The 22048-nt window shown below is 45.1% G+C and overlaps 1 protein-coding gene across 1 annotated transcript in view; it reads right to left on the bottom strand.

The window, feature by feature from the left end:
• Positions 1-22048, bottom strand: part of slc28a3 (solute carrier family 28 member 3) — a 213583-nt gene that overhangs the window by 175820 nt on the left and 15715 nt on the right. The window contains exon 3 of the mRNA XM_033017663.1: positions 21167-21238. Within this exon, the coding sequence (XP_032873554.1) occupies positions 21167-21238 (72 nt within the window). The remainder of the gene's footprint in view (positions 1-21166; positions 21239-22048) is intronic.

Raw genomic sequence — 22048 nt, 5'->3', positions numbered from 1 at the left:
CTGTTTCCCATTAACTATGAAGTACAACCCTCGGATCTTACCAACTTGCCATTCAAAATTAAAAAAAACAAGCTCTCATACCTTGGAATTTCAGTTACGAGGAAATACAAGGATCTTTTCAAAGAGAATGTTATCATTCTGTTAAACCAGATCAAACAGACCCTAACACAGTGGTCACCCCTGTCAATGTCACTTGTCGGCTGGGTAAATTCAATCAAAATGACCATTTTACCAAAATGTTTGTACCTTTTTCAGGGCTTACCGGTTTTTATCCACAGGTCCTTCTTTGACCATCTTGACTCAGTTATTTCCTCCTATATATGGAGAGGTAAGCGGCCATGAAATTACACACAGATGATAATATGTCCATACTTGCACTACTTGGTTCCTCACTTCCACTCCCCTCAATTAAATCTGTATAAAATCCAGTGGTTAAACACTCTTTGAGGATATGGGTTCAATTCAGGAAATGTTTTGGGTTGCATAACTTTTCTCTACTGAGCCCTATTGCATCAAACCACCTTTTAAAACCATCAACTCAGGACCCTGTCTTTAAAGAATGGCATAGGAAGGGTATTGTGCGCTTCAAGGACCTGTGGATGGGTAACACTGTAGCATCATTTGAACAATTAAGCAACAAATTCAATCTTCTAAAGTCAGATTTTCTCTGATCCCTGCAAACAAGGCATTATGTGTTCTATAAACTGCCCAGCTCTTCTATACCAACAGACACAACCCTTGTTGATACAGTTCTTTCTTTAAACCTATCTCAGAATAGACTTGTCTCAGCTTTATATGGCAGAATGTTGGATCTAAGGCGCGCCCCCATGGACAAGCTCAAGGCAGCATGGGTGGAAGACTTGGGCTTCTCTCTCTCGGAAGATACATGGAGTTCCATTCTTAAAACTGGTTAATTCCACCTCTCTATGTGCTCGTCACTGCCTGATCCAATTCAAAGTGGTACATAGGGCTCATATCTCAAAAGCCAAATTATCTACTATTTACCCTGAGGTTAGTCCATTCTGTGTTAAATGTAAAATTTCTGAAGCCTCTCTTATCCATATGAATTGGTCATGCCCCAGCCTTAACAAGTTCTGGCTCCATCTGCGCTGAGGCCTAATGGCAGAGCTGGCGGCCTCCAACTGCGACCGACCTAGAGGCTCCAGAAGCAGAGCCAGCCAGGACTTACCAACGCAAGGCTGGCCAAATTCGGGCTGTGGCAGCGTTCCGGCGTTCCGGTGGCAGTGGCCCAGCTTCGGGGCTTCGGCGACGTTCCGGCAGCAGCGACCTGAATTAGGGGCCAGTGGACGACATCGTCAGGAGCTCGCAGGTCACAGGTTGGTGACCTGTTTTTCCAGAGCTCCCGCAACTACAGCTGCATCCGCTGGACTGGAGGGCGGCAGCTTCGGCAGCTTCGACCACCCCGGGCCACGGAGCTTGAACCGGCCCGTTCGCGGAGCTCGGTTGAGCCGCGGGACTTACCTAACATCACCCGGTGGGGTCACAACATCTGAAGCCTGGATCGCCTCAGCGCAGAGGGAGAACAAGGAGGGAAGAGACAGAGACTTTAAGAGTTTTGCCTCCATCACAGTGAGGAGGTGCCTGGTGAACTCACTGTGGTGGATGTTAATTTGTGTTTATTGGATGTTTTGTTATTTATTATTATATGTATGACTGCAGGCAACGAAATTTCATTCAGACCAAAATGTCTGAATGACAATAAAGGAATCCAATCCAATCCAATCCACTCCTAGAGGTCTTCCATACATTATCCCAGGTGTTAAACATCAAATTGGAACCAAAGCCTCTAATCGCTCTTTTTGGGGTCATTGGTGAGGAGGTTAGATTAACTGCAGATAAATGCCACTATATCTTTTGCTTCTCTTCTGGCTCAGCGAACAATCCTGCTCAGGTGGACGGAACCTACCCCGCCCACTCATACACAATGGCTGACAGATATTATGTCCTGCCTAAAGCTCAAGAAAATCAGGTACTCACTTCAACATTCAAATGGAAAGTTTCAGAAATCGTGGGGACCTTTTTTAAATGCATTCCAGGCTTTGTAAATGCTTGATCATCAAGTACAGTTTAACAGAACAGTCTACCCATCCACTTATCGTGGATTATTGTTGTGACAGGCTGATATTTGCATATGCTCACTGGCAGTGACTGGGGAGGGATTATTTTTGGTATCTTGTTTTTCTTTTATTGTTGTTGTCTTGTTATATGTTGGCATAGTTGTTTTTTATTTATTCTTTTCGTACACTCTGTCTGTAACAAATGGACAACTTTGCACTTTGATATGTCCTGAAAACAAAATAAAAAATATTTTGATTTAAAAAAAAAATACCAGGACTGGGGGTCAAATGAGATGGAGGAACTGAGTGAAATCCAGGTTAGTCGGAAAGTGCTGTTAGGTAAATTGAATGGATTAAAGGCCGATAAATCCCCAGGGCCAGATAGGCTGCATCCCAGAGTACTTAAGGAAGCAGCCCCAGAAATAGTGGATGCATTAGTGATAATTTTTCAAAACTCTTTAGATTCTGGAGCAGTTCCTAAGGATTGGAATGTAGCTAATGTAACCCCACTTTTTAAAAAGGGAGGGAGAGAGAAAACAGGGAATTACAGACCAGTTAGTCTAACGTCGGTAGTGGGGAAACTGCTAGCATCAGTTATTAAAGATGGGATAGCAGCACATTTGGAAAGTGGTGAAATCATTGGACAAAGTCAGCATGGATTTATGAAAGGTAAATCATGTCTGACGAATCTTATAGAATTTTTTGAGGATGTAACTAGTAGAGTGGATAAGGGAGAACCAGTGGATGTGTTATATCTGGACTATCAGAAGGCTTTCGACAAGGTCCCACATAAAAGATTAGTATGCAAACTTAAAGCACACGGTATTGGGGGTTCAGTATTGATGTGGATAGAGAACTGGCTGGCAGACAGGAAGCAAAGAGTAGGAGTAAACGGGTCCTTTTCAGAATGGCAGGCAGTGACTAGTGGGATACCGCAAGGTGAGCATGGGAAGACGAGTTGGGTTTATTAATTTCAAAAGATATATGGGTGGAAAGCCTACTATACATACATTACTGTTCTCTCAATGTCAGGCACTCCCTGATACAATTCGAAATACTGCATAGGCTATACTATTCAAAGACTAAATTGAATAAGATCTTCCCAACTGTCTCCCCTATCTTTAGTAACTTGTCAGTTTCTTTGTTGAACTAAATTAAGGCGCATGTTGCAATCAAACACGCTTGAACAATTGGTTGGGAAGAAAGCCAAACTGTAAGAAAGAGGACTGCACCACCTCCAAGAAGCGACCTTAACCCATTCCTTTGCATCCTGTATAAAGATATAAAACGTTTGGATGGGAATATTCGATATCTCCTCTTAAACACTTAAAATTAAACTGGAATCAGATACAAAACTAATAACTTTAGGCATGTCAGAGGCCTGTTCTAAGTTAATGATATTTCAAAGACGCTTCCTTGACTACGGCCTAATAACAGCGAAAAAACTCATACTCAAATTCTGGAAAAAGACAACAGTTCCCACAGTGAAGATGTGGACATGTCCGAGACATGTCCACATCTGATTGATTGAGGCACACCACTTCCTGGTTTTATAGTCCCTCCCCCTCCCTCCAGCAGGGGCAGCAGAGAGAATGGGGAATTTTGTAAAAACATTAATATCTCTGTCATTTGTTATCGACGGGAAAAATCCTCGGCACACATGCAGCGGAGCGGGGCTCTGAGCGGGATGGCCAAAAATGACGGCCGTAGGTGGCGGCGTTCTCTCGGAAATCGCAGCACAGATGGCCAAAACCGGTCAAGAACAGACTTTTAGTAATATAGTAGATAGATAGCTCAAAGAAATTTACTTACCACATTATTTGTACACGAACTCCATTCTTCTCTCTTTGTTTCTTAAGATACTCTTAAGATAATGACAATCCATGTTTGAAAAACCCGCCAAGAAACTTGCGATGCGCAGTAGGCTGCTGTGCAGCTCATGCACCCAGTCCACAGTGCAAAGACAGAATTACAGCTGCCTTCAGCTCCCCTTGTCATTGAAGGTTTGAAGCAGCGTCGGCGGCACGTGAGCTGCACATACTTTTGCGTATTACATGTACTGCTGATGAAAGGTACGGGAGAATTATGTCGACCTAAGAGATCGATCTCTTATGTAGGCATAATTCTTCCGTGCCTTTACAATTTATATTTAATAATTACCATTTTCTAATTTTGGTCAGGGTAGGCACTGCCTATCTTGCCTACCCTGACGGCATGTGCCTGCTACCACCCCTCCCTCACTAGGGATTGAAGAGGGTGAAGAGGAGGAGGGAATGCTGGGGGATGAGGAGAAATAACCTATGCCTGCGCAGTTGAGTGGTGCAATATTGCGTTGGGGAACGGCTTGCTTTGGGGTAACGGGTGAGTGGTGGAATCTTGCATTGGGGGAGCAGACCCAAAGGTCTGCACTTGGTCTAGTAATTCATAAAATTTGACAAGTAATGCAATAATTTCAAATAATGGTAGTGGCATCAAACATGTTTAATTTTGTCTTACTTAAGTAACTCATGGAACAGATAAGGGGGAAATCAGTGAATGCGATATATTATGATTTTCAAAAGGCTTCCAATAGGACAGAAGGATGGTTAACAAGAATTAAGAACTCATATACTAACATGATTGAGAATTTGTTATTGGACAAAAAGTAAATAGTGCAAATATACAGATCCATCTCAGATTGGCAGGCTGTGACATGTGGGTATTGTAAGGATCAAAGCCTGATCCCCAACTTCCCATTCAATTTCAATGACTTGGCAGTATTGGCAAAAATTGGCATATTTCCAAGTCTGCTGATAATGCAAAACTGGGTAATATTGTGCATAGTACAAAGGATGCAAAGATGCCTTAAGGGGATATGAGCAAGCTGAGTGAGTAAGCAAGAAAGTACAAAGTAATGCGAACAATTTAATGGGAGAACCTTGGTACACAAAACAGAAAAACAAGGAAAGACACAAAGGTCTAGGGTAACTCAGTGGGTCAGGCTGCACAGGAATAGGCTGTATAGATTGAAAAAGGGTCCCGACCCAAAACATCACCTATCCTTGTTCTTCAGAGATGCTGCCTGACCCACTGAGTTATTCCAGCACACTGCAGTTCTTTGTTTCTACAGAAAAGCAAAATATTTTTAAATGGTAATGATTGGATTTTGTTGATGTTCAAAGAGACCTGGGTTTCCTTGTGCACATTTCCACTGAAAGCCAGCTTGCAGGTCCAATTAGAAAAGCAAATGGTAGTCTAGACTTACTACAAAAGAATTTGCATTCAGAAGTAAAATGTTTCACTGCAATATATAGGCCTTAAAAATATAGCACACTGCCGTACTTTGATTCCTTAAGAAAAATATAACTGCCATCAACAAAAGTGCAGTGAAGTTTCATCGAGTGGTTCCGGAGATAATGGGTTTGCTGCATGAGGAAAGATTGAGTGCATTAAACCAGTATTCTCTAGCGTTTATATACATACTAGACTAAGTGGGACATAGAAACATAGAAAATAGGTGCAGGAGTAGGCCATTCGGCCCTTCGAGCCTGCACCGCCATTCAATATGATCATGGCTGATCATCCAACTCAGTATCCTGTACCTGCCTTCTCTCCATACCCCCTGATCCCTTTAGCCACAAGGGCCACATCTAACTCCCTCTTAAATATAGCCAATGAACTGGCCTCAACTACCTTCTGTGGCAGAGAATTCCAGAGATTCACCACTCTCTGTGTGAAAAAAGTTTTCCTCATCTCGGTCCTAAAAGATTTCCCCGTTATCCTTAAACTGTGACCCCTTGTTCTGGACTTCCCCAACATCGGGAACAATCTTCCTGCATCTAGCCTGTCCAACCCCTTAAGAATTTTGTAAGTTTCTACAAGATCCCCCCTCAATCTTCTAAATTCTAGCGAGTACAAACCGAGTCTATCCAGTCTTTCTTCATATGAAAGTCCTGACATCCCAGGAATCAGTCTGGTGAACCTTCTCTGTACTCCCTCTAGGCAAGAATGTCCTTCCTCAGATTAGGAGACCAAAACTGTACGCAATACTGCAGGTGTGGTCTCACCAAGACCCTGTACAACTGCAGTAGAACATCCCTGCTCCTATACTCAAATCCTTTTGCAATGAATGCTAACATACCATTCGCCATCTTCATTGCCTGCTGCACCTGCATGCCTACTTTTAATGACTGGTGTACCATGACACCCAGGTCTCGTTGCATCTCCCCCTTTCCTAATCGGCCACCATTCAGATAATAGTCTACTTTCCTGTTTTTGCCACCAAAGTGGATAACCTCACATTTATCCACATTATACTGCATCTGCCATGCATTTGCCCACTCACCCAGCCTATCCAAGTCACCTTGCAGCCTCCTAGCATCCTCCACACAGCTAACACTGCCCCCCAGCTTCGTGTCATTTGCATTCAATTCCCTCATCCAAATCATTAATATATATCGTAAATAGCTGAGGTCCCAACACTGAGCCTTGCGGTACCCCACTAGTCACTGCCTGCCATTGTGAAAAGGACCCGTTTACTCCTACTCTTTGCTTCCTGTCTGCCAGTCAGTTCTCTATCCACATCAATACTGAACCCCCAATACCGTGTGCTTTAAGGTTGTATACTAATCTCTTATGTGGGACCTTGTCGAAAGCCTTCTGAAAGTCCAGATATAACACATCCACTGGTTCTCCCTTATCCACTCTACTAGTTACATCCTCGAAAAATTCTATAAGATTCGTCAGACATGATTTACCTTTCATAAATCCATGCTGACTTTGTCCAATGATTTCACCACTTTCCAAATGTGCTGCTATCCCATCTTTAATAACTGATTCTAGCAGTTTCCCCACTACCGACGTTAGACTAACTGGTCTGTAATTCCCTGTTTTCTCTCTCCCTCCCTTTTTAAAAAGTGGGGTTACATTAGCTACCCTCCAATCCTCCGGAACTACTCCAGAATCTAAAGAGTTTTGAAAAATTATCACTAATGCATCCACTATTTCTGGGGCTACTTCCTTAAGTACTCTGGGATGCAGCCTATCTGGCCCTGGGGATTTATCGGCCTTTAATCCATTCAATTTACCTAACACTACTTCCCGCCTAACCTGGATTTCACTCAGTTCCTCCATCTCATTTGACCCCCGGTCCCCTGCTATTTCCGGCAGATTATCTATGTCTTCCTTAGTGAAGACAGAACCAAAGTAGTTATTCAATTGGTCTGCCATGTCCTTGTTCCCCATGATCAATTCACCTGCTTCTGACTGCAAGGGACCTACATTTGTTTTAACTAATCCTTTTCTCTTCACATATCTATAAAAGCTTTTGCAGTCAGTTTTTATGTTCCCTGCCAGTTTTCTTTCATAATCTATTTTCCCTTTCCTAATTAAGCCCTTTGTCCTCCTCTGCTGGACTCTGAATTTCTCCCAGTCCTCTGGTATGCTGCTTTTTCTGGCTAATTTGTACGCTTCATCTTTTGTTTTGATACTATCCCTGATTTCCTTTGTTATCCACGGATGCACTACCTTCCCTGATTTATTTTTTTGCCAAACTGGGATAAACAATTGTTGTAGTTCATCCATGCAGTCTTTAAATGCCTTCCATTGCATATCCACCGTCAACCCATTAAGAATCAATTGCCAGTCTATCTTGGCCAATTCACGTCTCATACCCTCAAAGTTACCTTTCTTTAAGTTCAGGACCCTTGTTTCTGAATTAACAATGTCACTCTCCATACTAATGAAGAACTCAACCATATTATGGTCACTCTTGCCCAAGGGGCCACGCACAAGACTGCTAACTAACCCTTCCTCATTACTCAATACCCAATCTAGAATAGCCTGCTCTCTCGTTGGTTCCTCTACATGTTGGTTTAGAAAACTATCCCGCATACATTCCAAGATATCCTCTTCCTCAGCACCCCTGCCAATTTGATTCACCCATTCTATATGTAGATTGAAGTCACCCATTATAATTGTTTTACCTTTGTTGCACGCATTTCTAATTTCCTGATTGATGCCATCCCCAACTCAGCTACTACTGTTAGGTGGCCTGTACACAACTCCCACTAGCGTTTTCTGCCCCTTAGTGTTTCGCAGCTCTACCCATATCGATTCCACATCCTCCAAGCTAATGTCCTTCCTTTCTATTGCGTTAATCTGCTCTCTAACCAGCAACGCTACCCCACCTCCTTTCCCTTTCTGTCTATCCCTCCTGAATATTGAATATCCCTGGATGTTCAGCTCCCAGCCTTGGTCACCCTGGAGCCATGTCTCTGTGATCCCAACTATATCATAGTCATTAATAGCTATCTGCACATTCAACTCATCCACCTTATTACGAATGCTGGGACCCGTTGGGTCCCAGCAACACACGGGAGGGTTGGTCACTAACACAATATTCCACTTCTACACCAATTCCAATATTGCTCGCCAGTGGGAGAGGTCTGTTGCACTAGTATGGGTGTTGCGGGCCGAAGGTACTGGATTCCAGAGGGCTAGTATAGACATTGTGGGTCGAATGGATTCTTCGGCTGGCATCCAACTGTTGCAACAATTTAAAAGTCAAACCAAGGTAAACAATTGGGCTGCAGCCACATGACAACCAAAATTCATTTTGTGAACACAAACTTGTTAAAAAGGCGAGGCAAACAATTGGGTTGCTGCCACTTTACAGCCGCTTCGAGGGGACTCACTGTGGAGTAGACGTGTGTTCAGTGTTATTCGCAGCTCAGAGAGACATGACCCATCGCTTCCTGGGTCTGGCAGAGATTGAGTGAGGCACTACACTTCCAGGCTTTAGAGTCCCTCCCCCTGCCACCAGCGGGGGCAGCAGAGAGAATGGGGATTTTTTTTAAAAACATTAATATCTCTCTGATTTGTCATCGATGGAAAAAATCCTCAGGTCCCGGTAGGCGGAGGGGGGCTCTGAGCGAGGTGGCCAAAAATGACGGCCGTTGGTGGCGGAGTTCTCTCGGAAATCGCAGCACAGTGGGCCAAAAGCGGTCAAGATCAGACTTTTAGTAATATACTAGACCAAGTGCAGACCCGTTGGGTCTGTTCCCCCAACGTGCGGTTGTGGGGGGGGGGGGGAGGCGGCATGCAACGTCACACACACTAACTATCCCCCCCCCCCACACTCACGCTAATTACCCCCCTTGATATTATATTAATATTATTAATTTGCTCCTTTTATCCCATAACCACCCTACCTACTGACGAATAGCCCCAGTTACATCTAGAGGGGGGGGGGGGGGTAGAGAGTGAGGGCAGGGAGAGAAGGGGCAGAGACAGAGAGAGAGACAGAGACACAGAGAGAGGGGCAAGAGGGAGAGGGGGGGGGAGAGGGGGGGGAGAGGAGAGGGGGGGAGAGGAGAGGGGGGGGAGAGGAGAGGGGGAGGAAGGGGAGAGGAGAGGGGGAAGAGAGGAAGAGGGGGGGAAGAGGACGAGGGGTGGGAAGATGCAGAGGGGGGAAGAGCGAGCAGGGAGAGGATGAGGGGGGAAGAGGAGGGGGGGGAGAGGAGAGGGGTGGAGAGCAGCGAGGGGGGGAGAGGAGAGGGGGGAGAGATCCGAGGGCGGGGAGGAGGAGGGGGGGACTTAGGAGGGTGGGGAGAGTGTTGAGGAGGGGGGGGGAGAGGAGGGGGGGTAGAGGAGGGGGGGAGAGGAGGGTGGGGAGAGGAGGGGGGGAGAGGATTGGGGGGAGAGGAGGGGGGGAGAGGAGGGGGGGAACGAGAGGGGGGGGAGAGAGGAGGGGCGAGGGAGAGGAGGGGGGGGGAGAGGAGGGGGGGGGAGAGGAGGGGGGAGGGAGGGAGAGGGGGAAGGAGGGGGGGGGGGAGAGGGGGGGAGAGGGAGGGGGGGGGAGAGGAGGGGGGTGAGAGGAGGGGGGGGAGAGGAGGGGGGGGGGAGAGGAGGGGGGTGGAGAGCGAGGGGGGGTGAGAGAGAGGGGGGGACGAGGAGGGGGGAGAGGAGCGGGGGGAGAGGAGAGGATGGGGGGGACGAGGAGGGGGGGAGAGGAGGGGGGAGAGGAGGGGGGAGAGAGGAGGGGGGAGAGGGAGGGGGGGGGAGAGGAGGGGGGGAGACGAGGGGGGGGAGCGAGGAGGGAGGAGGGGAGGGGGATGAGGAGGGGGGGGGAGGAGGGGGGGGGACGGTAAGGGGGGGGGGAGGGAGGGGGGGGAGGAGGGGGGGGAGGAGGGGGGGAAGGAGGGGGGGGAGCAGGAGGAGGGGGGACGGAGAGGAGAGGGGGGAGAGGATGAGGGGGGAGGGAGAGGGGGGAGAGGAGAGTGGGGGAGAGACGGGAGGGGGGGTGATTGAGGAGAGGGGGGGAGGAGAGTGAGAGGGGGGGAGGAGAGGGGGGAGAGGAAGAGGGGGGCGGGCGAGAGGAGAGGAGGGGAGAGGAGAGGAGGGGGAGGGAGAGGGGGGGAGAGGAGAGGGGGAGAGGAGAGGGGGAGAGGAGAGGGGGAGAGGAGGAGGGAGGTGAGAGGCTGAAGGGGGGAGAGGAGAGAGGGGTGGGGAGAGGATGAGGGGGGGGGAGAGGAGAGGGGGGGGGAGAGGAGAGGGGTGGGGAGGGGAGAGGGGTGGGGAGGAGGAGAGGCGTTGGGGGGAGAGGTAGAGTGGGTGGGGAGAGAGACGGGTGGGGACGATGAGCTTGGGGTGGGGAGCGGAGAGGGCTACGGTGGAGAGCAGGAGAGGGGTGGGGAGAGGAGAAGGGGTCGGGGAGAAGAGAGGGGGGAGAGGAGAGGTGGGGGGAGAAGGAGAGGTGGGATGAGGGGAGAGCGAGAGGGGGGAGAGGAGAGAGGGCGAGGTTGAGGACACGAAGGGAAGTGGAGAGCGGGGGGAGACGGAGAGAGGGGGGTAGAGGTAGAGCGGGGGGGAAGGACGAGGGGGGAAGGAGAGGGGGGAGAGGAGAGGGAGGGGGGGAGAGAGGATAGAGGGGGGGGAGAGAGGAGAGGAGAGGGGTGTGTGGAGGAGAGAGGAGAGGGATGAGGGGTGGAGAGAGAGGAGAGGGGGGGAGAGGAGAGAGGAGAGGGGGGAGATAGGAGGGGGGACATAGGAGAGGGGGATGGGGAGAGAGGTGGGGAGAGAGAGGAGGGGAGAGAGAGAGAAAGGGAGAGAGACAGGGGGGGAGAGAGAGAGAAAGAGAGAGGGATAGGGAGAGAGAGGTGGGTAGAGAGAGAGAGAGAGAGAGAATGCCTTTTTACTTCAACCCAAACCCCACCAAACAACCATTTGCAGGCAGTGCTTTTTTTACTTCAAACTAACCATATTTTCATTTTCAAACCACATTAAGGGTACTTACAGTTGTGCAGACATTTGTTCAGTGTCATTCAGAGCTCAGAGTGACCTCCATCTTGCAGACTGATTGAGGCACACCACTTCCTGGTTTTATAGTCCCTCCCTCCAGCAGGGGCAGCAGAGAGAATGGTGATTTTTTTTTAAACATTAATTTCTCTCTGATTTTTAATCGATGGGAAAAATACTCTGGTCCAGGAAGGCAGATGTGGGCTTTGATCGAGGTGGCCAAAAATGACGGTCGTAGGTGGCGGCGTTCTCACGGAAATCGCAGCATAGTGGGCCAAAAGCGGTCAAGATCAGACTTTTAATAATATAGATAGAAGATAGTGCATATACAAACTTCTTAGTGGGTTTGACAGATTGGATGCAGGAAGGATATTTCTTCTGACTTTGGAAATGATAACCACATGTCATCGTCTCAGAATAAGGGGGAGGCCATTTCAGACCGAAATGTGTAGTAATTTCTTCATACAAATAAATCTTAGGATTTCACTTCCTGGAGATCTGCAGCGACAGTCATCGAGTTCATTAAAAATGGAGGTTAATAGATTTCTGAAAATTATGGGAAATAAGAGTTATGGAAAATGGCATTGATCGCTATGATTTTGATGAATAGCACAGCACGCTTGAGGAACACATAGCCTATTCCTGCTTGTAAAACTACTCCAAACATTTCACATTATTTCCGTTTGAAGTTTGATATTAAGCTGTAAAGATTCTGACAGACATCAAAACTATACATAAAAAGTATGTGCTCACATAAACAGATATTTATTTTTTTGAAAACTCTAATATCCAATATCTAAAACTCTGACCATATCTTGTGGGAGAGCCATAGTGATAGGGGGTTACATTGTAAGGGGAATTGATAGGCGTTATTGCGGTCGCAAAAGAGACTCCAGGATGGTATGTTGCCTCCCTGGTGCAAGGGTCAAGGATTTCTCCGAGTGGCTGCAGGGCATTCTGCAGGGGGAGGGCGAACAGGCAGTTGTTGTGGTGCTCGACATAGGTAAAAATGGGATGAGGTCCTACAAAGCAAATTTAGGGAGTGAGGTGATAAATTAAAAGGTAGGACCTGAAAGGTAATAATCTCTGGAATACTACCAGTGCCACTAAGAGTAGAAACGACAGGATATTTTGGATGAATACGTGGCTTGAGAGATGGTGCAAGAAGGAGGGATTCATATTCCTGGGGCATTGGAACCGGTTCTGGGAGAAGGTGGTACCAGTGTAAATCGGACAGTCTTCATCTGGTCTGGACTGGAACCAATGTCCTCGGGGGAGTGTTTGCTGGTGCTGTTGGGAAGAGATTAAACTAAAATGGCAGGGGGATGGGAACCAATGCAGGGAGACAGAAGGCCGTAAAATGAGGGCAGAAGCAAAAGGTAGAAGGGAGAAAAGTAACAGTGGAAGGCGGAGAGATCAATGGCAAAAATCAAAAAGGCCCACATTACATCATAATTCGACAATGTTTAAACAAACCTGAAAGCTTTGTGCCTTAATGCTAGGAGCATTCGAAATAAGGTAGATGAATTGAATGCATAGTTAGTTGTTGACCGATATGATATAGTTAGGATTACGGAGAAATGGCTCCAGGGTGACAATGGCTGGGAGCTCAACATGCAGGGGTATTGGATATTCAGGAAAGATAGACAGAAAGGAAGAGGAGGTGGGGTGGCATTGCTGGTTAAAGAGGAGAGTAATGCGATAGTAAGGTAACAAGACTGAGGAGGAGGATTTCCTGGAGTGTATAACGGGATGGTTTTCTAACCCAATATGTAGAGGAACCAACTGGAGGCCATGGCATCGTAGACAGGGTATTGTGTAATGAGCCAAGGGTCATTCAGAGACAAGGGTCCTGAACTTAAAGAAAGGTAACTTTGATGGTATGAGACAGGAATTGGCTAGGATATACTGGCAATTGATATTTAAAGGGTTGATGGTGGATATGCAATGGCAAATTTTTAAAGATCGCATGGATGAATTACAACAATTGTAAAACTAAAACAGGGAAGGCGGCTCAACTGTGGCCAACGAGGGAAATTAGGGATAGTGTTAAATCCAAGGAAGAGGCATATAAATTGGCCAGAGGAAGCAGCAAACCGGAAAACTGGGAGAAATTTAGAATTCAACAGAGGAGGACAAAGGAGTTAATTAGGAGGGGGAAAATAGAGCGTGAAAGAAAGCTTGCGGGGAATATAAAAACTGACTGTAAAAGCTTCTATAGATATGTGAAGAGGAAAGGATTAGTGAAGACAAATGTAGGTCCCTTACAGTCAGAAACAGGTGGATTTATAATGGGAAACAAGGAAATGGCAGTTCAACAAGTACTTTAGTTCTGTCTTCACTAAGGAAGACACAAACAATCTCCCAGAAATATGAGAGGACCGAGGATCTAGTGGCAGGGAGGAACTGAAGGAAGTCCACATTAGTCAGAAAATGTTAGGTGAACTGTAGGGATGAAGGCAGATAAATCCCCAGTGCCTGAAGGTCTGCATCCCAGAGTACTCAAGGAGGTGGTCCTAGAAATCGTGGATGCATTGGTGATCATTTTCTAATGTTCTACAGACTGGAGGGTAGCTAATGTAACCCCATTCTTTAAGAAAGGAGGGAGAGAAAAGTAGTGACAGTGTTGGTTAAAGTCAGCATGGATTGATGAAGGGGAAATCATGCTTGACTACTCTTCTGGATTTTTGGGGGGATGTAACAAGTAGAATGGATAATGGAGAGCCAGTGGATGCGGTGTATCTAGACTTTCAAAATGCCTTTGACATGGTCCCACTCAAGAGATTAATGTGCAAAATTAGAGCACATGGTATTGGGGGTAGGTATTGACATGGACAGAGAACTGGTTGGCAGACACGAAGCAAAGAGTAGGAATTAACGCGTCCTTTTCAGAATGGCAGGCAGTGACTAGTGGGGTGCCACAAGGTGTTATTTATAATATATACTAGACCAGGCGTTGGGTCCGTCCCCCAAGGCAATATTCCGCCAATGACCCATAGCCCCCAACTGCGCAGGTGAGGCTGAGGGGTTTCCTTTGTGACGCCAGAGATCCCCGTTGTGACGCGAGTCACGGCAACCCTCCATCAACTGCGCCTCGCCATCCCTCTTCATATTCCTATCCTCTTCCATTTACCCTCATCCCCTAGCACTCCCTCCCCATCTTCTTCACCCTCCCTCCTTTCCCCTACCCTCAGTCACTCCCTCCCTCCATAACCCCACTCCACTTCCTACCCCTCTTCCTCTATCCCCCTGCTTCCCACTCCCTATCTCCCCCACTACACCTCTCCCTCTATCCCCCCTCTTCCTCCTCATCCCCACTTTCCCCTCCCACTCCCCTTCCTATCGCCCTGCCCCCCCACTCATCTCCTCCTCCCCTGCCCACTACCTCACTCACCTCTCCCTCCCTCTCCTTTCCCCTACCATCAGTCACTCCTCCCTCCGTAACCCATCTCCCCTCCCTAACCCCTCCTCTTCCTCTATCCCACTGCTCCCCCACTCACCTCCCCCTTTCACAACCCACCAAGCCGCCTCACCTCCAAAAGGAAGCCTCTCGCTCTATCCCCCACGACGACCACCCCATCAAGGACCGCAGGGCCCAAAACCTCCAACCCACCCTTTCCCGTCCCTTCCCTCCCTACCCCCTTCCTCTCCCTCTATCCCCCTGCTTCCCCACTCCTCACCTCCCCATCATATCCCCCACTGCTATCCTCTCCCTCTATCCCCCATTCCCCCTTCCTCTCCCTCTATCTCTCATTCCCCCCTGCTCTCCCTCTATCCCCCCTACCAACCCCCCCTCCTCCATCTATCCTCCTGCTCCCCCACTCCTCACTTCCCCCCTATCCAACCCATCCCCTCCCCCCCCCCCCCACCCCCGACAATGAAAATGACGATTTTTGTTTTGTAAATGAAACCTCTCCCCTACTCCACCCCTCACAATGAAAATCTTTTTTTTTGGTAAATGGAACCTCCCCCCAAGAATTTGATTGAAACCGAGTTGTTTTTTTTTAAATCGAGATTTTTTTAATGTAAATGAGTAATGGGAGGAATGAAATGAATATTGAAAACGGAAGAATTTGAATAAAACTGATTATTTTTTCAAAATAGCAATTTTTAATGTAAATGAGATTCGGGATCCCATTGTGACATCATACGCTGCTAACGGGCAGTGCAAGTGGAAGTGATTTTTGTCAAAGTGGTTTTTGTAACGTTTAAAATGTGAATAACTTGTAAAATATACCATCAATCTGAACGAAACTTGCCACAGCACACCACATGACAATGGTAAATAAGGTGGGCCAAACATTGTAGCACTATCGTGTACCGTCTTGGCGTAGTTTCGGAATCACACACACACGCAAACAAACAAACATGAGAGTTTTAGTAACATATATAGATTAACGATTTAGACAAAGGAATTAAATGTAACATCTCCATGTTTGCGGATGACACAAAGCTGGGTGGCAGTGTGAGCTGCGAGGAGGATGCTATGAGGCTGTGGGGTGTCTTGGATAGGTTTGCTGAGTGAGCAGATGCATGGCAGATGCAGTATAATGTGGATAAATGTGAGGTTATCCACTTTGGTGGCAAGAACAATAAGGTAGATTATTATCTGAATGGTGCCGGATTAGCAAAAGGGGAGGTGCAACGAGACCTGGGTGTCCTTGTATATCAGTCACTGAAAGTAAGCATGCAGATACAGCAGGCAAGTGAAGAAAGCAAATGGCATGTTGGTGTTCATAGCGAGAGGATTTGAGTATAGGAGCAAGGAGGTCCTACTGCAGTTGCACAGGGCCCTGGTGAGACCACACCTGGAGTATTGTGAGCAGTTTTGGTCTCCTAATTTGAGGAAGCACATTCTTGCTATTAAGGGAGTGCAGCGTAGGTTCACCTGGTTAATTCCCAGGATGGCGGGACTGACATATGATGAAAGAATGGATCGACTAGGCTTATATTCACTGGAATTTAGAAGGATGAGAGAAGATCTTATAGAAACATAAAATTCTTAAGGTATTGGACTAGAGCTAGAGGCTGGAAAAAATTTACGATGTTGGGGAGTCCAGGACCAGGGGTCACAGTTTAAGAATAAGGGGTAGGCCATTTCTGACAGAGATGAGGAAAAGCTTTTCACCCAGAGAGTTGCGAATCTGTGGATTTCTGTGCCACAGACAGTAGTGGAGGCCAATTCACTGGATGTTTTCAAGAGAGAGGCAGATATTGCTCTTAGGACAGGTGCTAAAATCCTGTACTTAGTTTCTATGTGAAGTGTGCGCATGTGTGGGGCTTTTCCAGAGTGTGTTCATGTGTGGGGCCTTTCCAGAGTGTGCACATGTGTGGGGTCTCGGGCCGGCGAGGCCTGCGGAATCAGCGATATTTGAAGTTATGTATTACAGAAATGAGTTGCTTAAAGCTTAAATAAAGTTTAAGTAAATTACGAGTAGCGGAAAAGTTTCATTTGCTTCACAACAATTTAAGCAACTCAATCTCAGAAGTTAAGCAGTGCGACATCGAGATGGGGAACCCATTGAAACCACAACACTTGGATCTGGATCCCAACTCACCTACTGCTGCAAACGAATGGAAGTACTGGCTTTGTACACTAAAGAACGTATTTGATGAGTGTGGCGACAATGCACCAGACAAATTCAGGACATTAATAAGCTCTGTCTCTTATGATGTATATGATTAAATAGGGGAATGTACAATTTACGATTCTGCTATTGATGTACTAAGCACACTCTTCGTTAAGACACCCAATGTGATATTTGCTCAACACCTCCTTGCTACTCGTAAACAAAAACCTGGTGAGCCACTTGATGAATTTTTACAAGAACTTCAAAGACTTAGTAAAGACTGTGCCTTCAAAGCAGTTACAGCTGATCAATTTCGACAGGTACTTATTCGACTCTTTTATCAATGGTTTAGCATCGCCTTTAATAAGACAGAGACTATTAGAAAACAAAACCTGGGATTTACAGTCAGCTTACAATCAAGCTTACTCATTAGACTTGGCTCTGAAAAATTCAGATGCTTATGGCTCATCTAATGTGTATTCTGTTGCAACTAGTACAAAATAATCTCACCCAAGTACTAATATGGAGCAAGCTAAAACAATTTTTACTGATACTTGCTGCAGCATATACTTATTCAAAAAGGAAGTGTTACTTTTGCGGGGGTAATATTCATAATAGAGAGATATGTCCTGCTCGAGAGGCAACTTGTAATAGTTGTGGCAAGAAGGGACATTATTCTAGAGTATGCAAGTCCAAAGCAACTACTAAAGGTGTGACTGCTGCCATGTATATGCCGTCTTTATGTGCAATTACAGCTGCATTTGAGCCGCGGGACTTACTCACCATCATCCGGCGGGGTCACAACATCGGAAGCCTGGATCGCCTCAGCACAGAGGGAGAACAAGGAGGGAAGAGACAGAGACTTTAAGACTTTTGCCTCCATCAAAGTGAGGAGGTGCCTGGTGAACTCACTGTGGTAGATGTTAATTTGTGTTTATTGTATGTTTCGTTATTTATTATTATATGTATGACTGCAGGCAACGAAATTTCGTTCAGACCGAAAGATCTGAATGACAATAAAGGAATCCAATCCCATCCAATTTCCTCAGAGCTTGTCTCATGCAGCTACAACGGTATCCATCAAAGGCCATACACTTAATGTACTACTTGATTCTGGCAGTTCAGAAAGTTTTATAAGCGAACAAGTTGTGTCTCGACTAAATCTAACTATAATTCCTTCAAATTGAGAAATCTCAATGGCTCTGACAACTCTCAATACTCAAATTATTGGATCTTGTATTGTAGACTTTATTCTGAACAAAACTAGTTATAAATCTGTATGTCTTAGTATTTTGAAAAATTTGTGTAACGATATAATTCTAGGTCAGGATTTTCAGAAACAGCACAGATCACTTCAAATAATGTATGAAAGAACTATGCCTGATCTTGTATTGTCAAAGCCACCAGTATTGTGTGTTTTTTTCTGCTGCATCTGTTGAATATCCTTCATTATTCACTAATTTATCCTCTAAGTGCAAACCAATTGCTACAAAATCAAGACTTTAGTAAAGATTACAGAAACTTTATCAACACAGAAGTAACTAATCTTTTACGAGAAGGTATCACAGAACCCAGCTCTTTCCCTTGGAGGGCACAAGTTGTTGTGGTTAAGGACCCCTTGGAGAGACATAGAAAGAGACTGCATTAATTACTCTCAAACTATAAACCAGTTCACGGAGCTTGATGCATATCCATTACCTCGTATAGAAGAGATTATCAATATGTTAGCTAAGTATAAGATATTCTCTACTTTTGACCTAAAAAATGCTTATTGCCAAAGAATCAGAGAAGAAATACACTGCGTTTGAAGCAAATGGGAAATTATTCCATTACTGCAGAGTTCCTTTTGGTGTAACTAATGGGTTGGCTGTTTTTCCAGAGAGAAATGGACAAACTTGTTGAACAGGAAAACCTTAAAGATACTTTCCCTTATCTTGATAATATAACTATTGCAGGAGAGACCAAGCTGAACATGACGAAAATGTACAACGGTCTTTAGAAGTTGTACATTCTAAAAATCTAACATTAAATGAGGCAAAGTCAATAACATCAATGTCATTAATTAATATTCTTGGTTATTGGGTTGGAAATTATATAATCGATCCCACTCCAAGAGATACATGTTCCAGCTACATTAAACTCTCTACGAAGGGTTCTTGGTATGTTTGCATATTATGCTAAATGGATACCAATTTTTTCTGACAAAATTCAACCTTTGATTAGAGCAAAATCTTTCCCCCTTGACTCTACAGCAATTGGTGCCTTTACTTCTTTAAAGAAACAATTACAATCTGCGCCATTAAACGCCACTGATGAGGATCTCCCCTTTGTTGTTGAATGTGATGCCTCTGATTTAGCAGTATCAGCAACATTGAATCAAGGAGGACGACCAGTGGCTTTCATGTCTCGTACTCAAGGAGGACGACCAGTGGCTTTCATGTCTCGTACTCTCCAAGGTAGTGAATTGCACTACCCACCCTTCGAAAAGGAAGCTACAGCAATTATTGAAGCAGTGAGAAAATTGAGTAATTTCCTTGCTCACCAGCACTTCACTTTGATAACAGATCAGCGTTCAGTAGCTTTTATGCTGGATAATCGGAAATGAACAAAGATTAAAAACAGTAAAATTCATGAATGGAGGATTGAATTATCTGCATATAGTTATTCAATTGAGTACCGCCCTGGTAAGGACAATGTTGCTCCGGATACATTAACTCGAGCATTTTGTGCCTCTGTTCATTCTTCTGTACTCACTAATCTTCACAATGGGCTGTGTCATCCTGGAGTCACTCGTATGTTACACTATGTTCGTTTACCTTTCTCTACAGGAGATGTGAAGATGACGTGTGCTTCATGTAGAATCTGTGCTGAATTAAAACCAAGGTTCTTCCGTCCTGAAGGAGGAAGATTGATCAAAGCTACTCAACCTATGGAACGTTTGAGTATTGACTTCAAAGGGCCTTTACCATCCTCCTCTCGAAATGTTTATATACTTACCATAGTTGATGAATATTCACGGTTTCCATTTGCTTTTCCTTGTGCAAATATGTCAGCTGCTACGGTTATCAAATGTTTAGATCAACTGTTTTCATTCTGTGGATTTCCAAGTTACATACATTCTGATAGGGGCACCTCATTCATGTCAAAAGATTTAAAAGACTACCTTTCTAATAGAGGAATTGCAACAACAACAAATTGCAATATAATCCTATTGGAAATGGTCAGGTTGAGAGGTATAATGGAATCATTTGGAAAGCAGTGAAACTGGCTTTAAAGTCAAATGACATACCAGATTAGCAGTGGGAATGTGTTCTACCAGATGCATTACACTCCATCAGATCTCTACTGTCAACTGCTACCAATACTACTCCACATGAGCGGTTCTTTAACTTCAAACGGTGTTCTTCTAGTGGTACTTCTCTGCCATCATGGTTGACTAGCCCTGGGCCTGTGTTGCTTCGTCGGTACGTCCGATCAAAAAGAATGAGCCTTTTGTTGATGAAGTTGAACTGACTGATGTCAACCCTTCTTATGCAACTATCAAGCATCAGGATGGACGTCAGTCAACTGTCTCACTTTGTGACCTTGCACCATGTCCGTCTTCTCCATCAGCTTCATCACTCCTTGATAATATAAATCGAGAACTTCCTTCAACACTCCCATCATCCCCTATAGAAACTTATATAAGTAATTCTAAAATTGAAAATGTAAATAACAATATGAGTGAAGTTGATGACCTAGCAATATATGTACCACCAGCTATCGAAACACCATTATCTCCTGATGCTCCAGTGCTGCAACGGTCATCAAGACATACTAAACCTCCTGACCGTCTCAACTTATAAATAGGAGGGGAGAATGAAGTGTGCGCATGTGTGGGGCTTTTCCAGAGTGTGCGCATGTGCGGGGCCTTTCCAGCGTGTGCGCATGTGCGGGATCTCGGGCCGGCGAGGCCTGCGGAATCAGCGATATTTTCCAGACGCTTTGAAGTTATGTATTTCAGAAATGAGTTGCTTAAAGCTTATATAAAGTGTAAGTAAATTACGAGTAGCATAAATGTTTCATTTGCCTCACAACACTATGTTTCTATGTTTTCAAAGTATTTAGGATCAATCTGTGATAAATTAACCATTGTCCCGTTTATCTTCCATGTCCAATATCGTTAACCCCTCCCACAAAAATGCACTTTAGCTTATTTCACACGTTTCTTTGATTGTTCTATATTATAAGCAAGTTTCAAACCTTTTCATTTTAGAGGATGATACATCTTCAGGTGCAGTCTGCGACGGCTCTAGATCTAATGTGGTTTCACTGCTAGGACATAAAAACATAATCTGTAATATTAACATCATGCCATGTTGCAACGCTGTAACTATGATAAAATATGTCAGCCTTATATTGTACATATCCTTGATAAGTTATATTCCTGGTGCTAGATTATGGTTTAAATTGTGAATCACATAATTTAAGCCAGTTTGGTGCAAAGTGGAGGAATTTTGCATTGTTCAAGACAGGGTAAATAGAAATAAATCTATTATGCCTCCCTGATAACAGAATGAAGCACAATCAAATATGAGATTATCCCACATTTCTAAATGATGATCAAGTTCTCATTCTGCTTATTAACAAAACTATTATTGAAGGGTGGAGGCCCTGTGTGATTCAGTGAGAATGCAGGTATAAGAAAAACCTAAACAAATTGTAGAGAGGTGGAGTTTGCTGGGACTACTTTCACTTATGACTGCAACATTGAAAAAGCGATCCAATGATGTAATCTGTCATCATTTCAGCACCACCAAGAGTATCAGAGCTCCCAAACTTTTCAATCTTGTTAACCATCACAATTCTGCAATGACAACAGCATTCAATGAACCACCTTCTATTGCTATTTGTACACACGTTATCTGCATCCATTCTCACAATTTCCTATGCCATTGGCATCTTTCAAACTTCTATCCTTCCAATATGTACATTTTAACAGTACTTATTGGGTCATGCATTATCACCTTTCTTTTTGTAGGACAAGCTAGCATGCAAACTGAAAGAACAAATGCACAGAGGTCTTATTACTGCTTCTCAATTAGAAAACACCACATATCATACACCATCCTGGCCACACACTCA

Source organism: Amblyraja radiata, chromosome 3 (assembly GCF_010909765.2).
Source record: "Amblyraja radiata isolate CabotCenter1 chromosome 3, sAmbRad1.1.pri, whole genome shotgun sequence".
Lineage (NCBI taxonomy): Eukaryota > Metazoa > Chordata > Chondrichthyes > Rajiformes > Rajidae > Amblyraja > Amblyraja radiata.
Note: the sequence above shows the minus strand (reverse complement) of the source record. Positions and strands in the feature narration are given on the sequence as shown.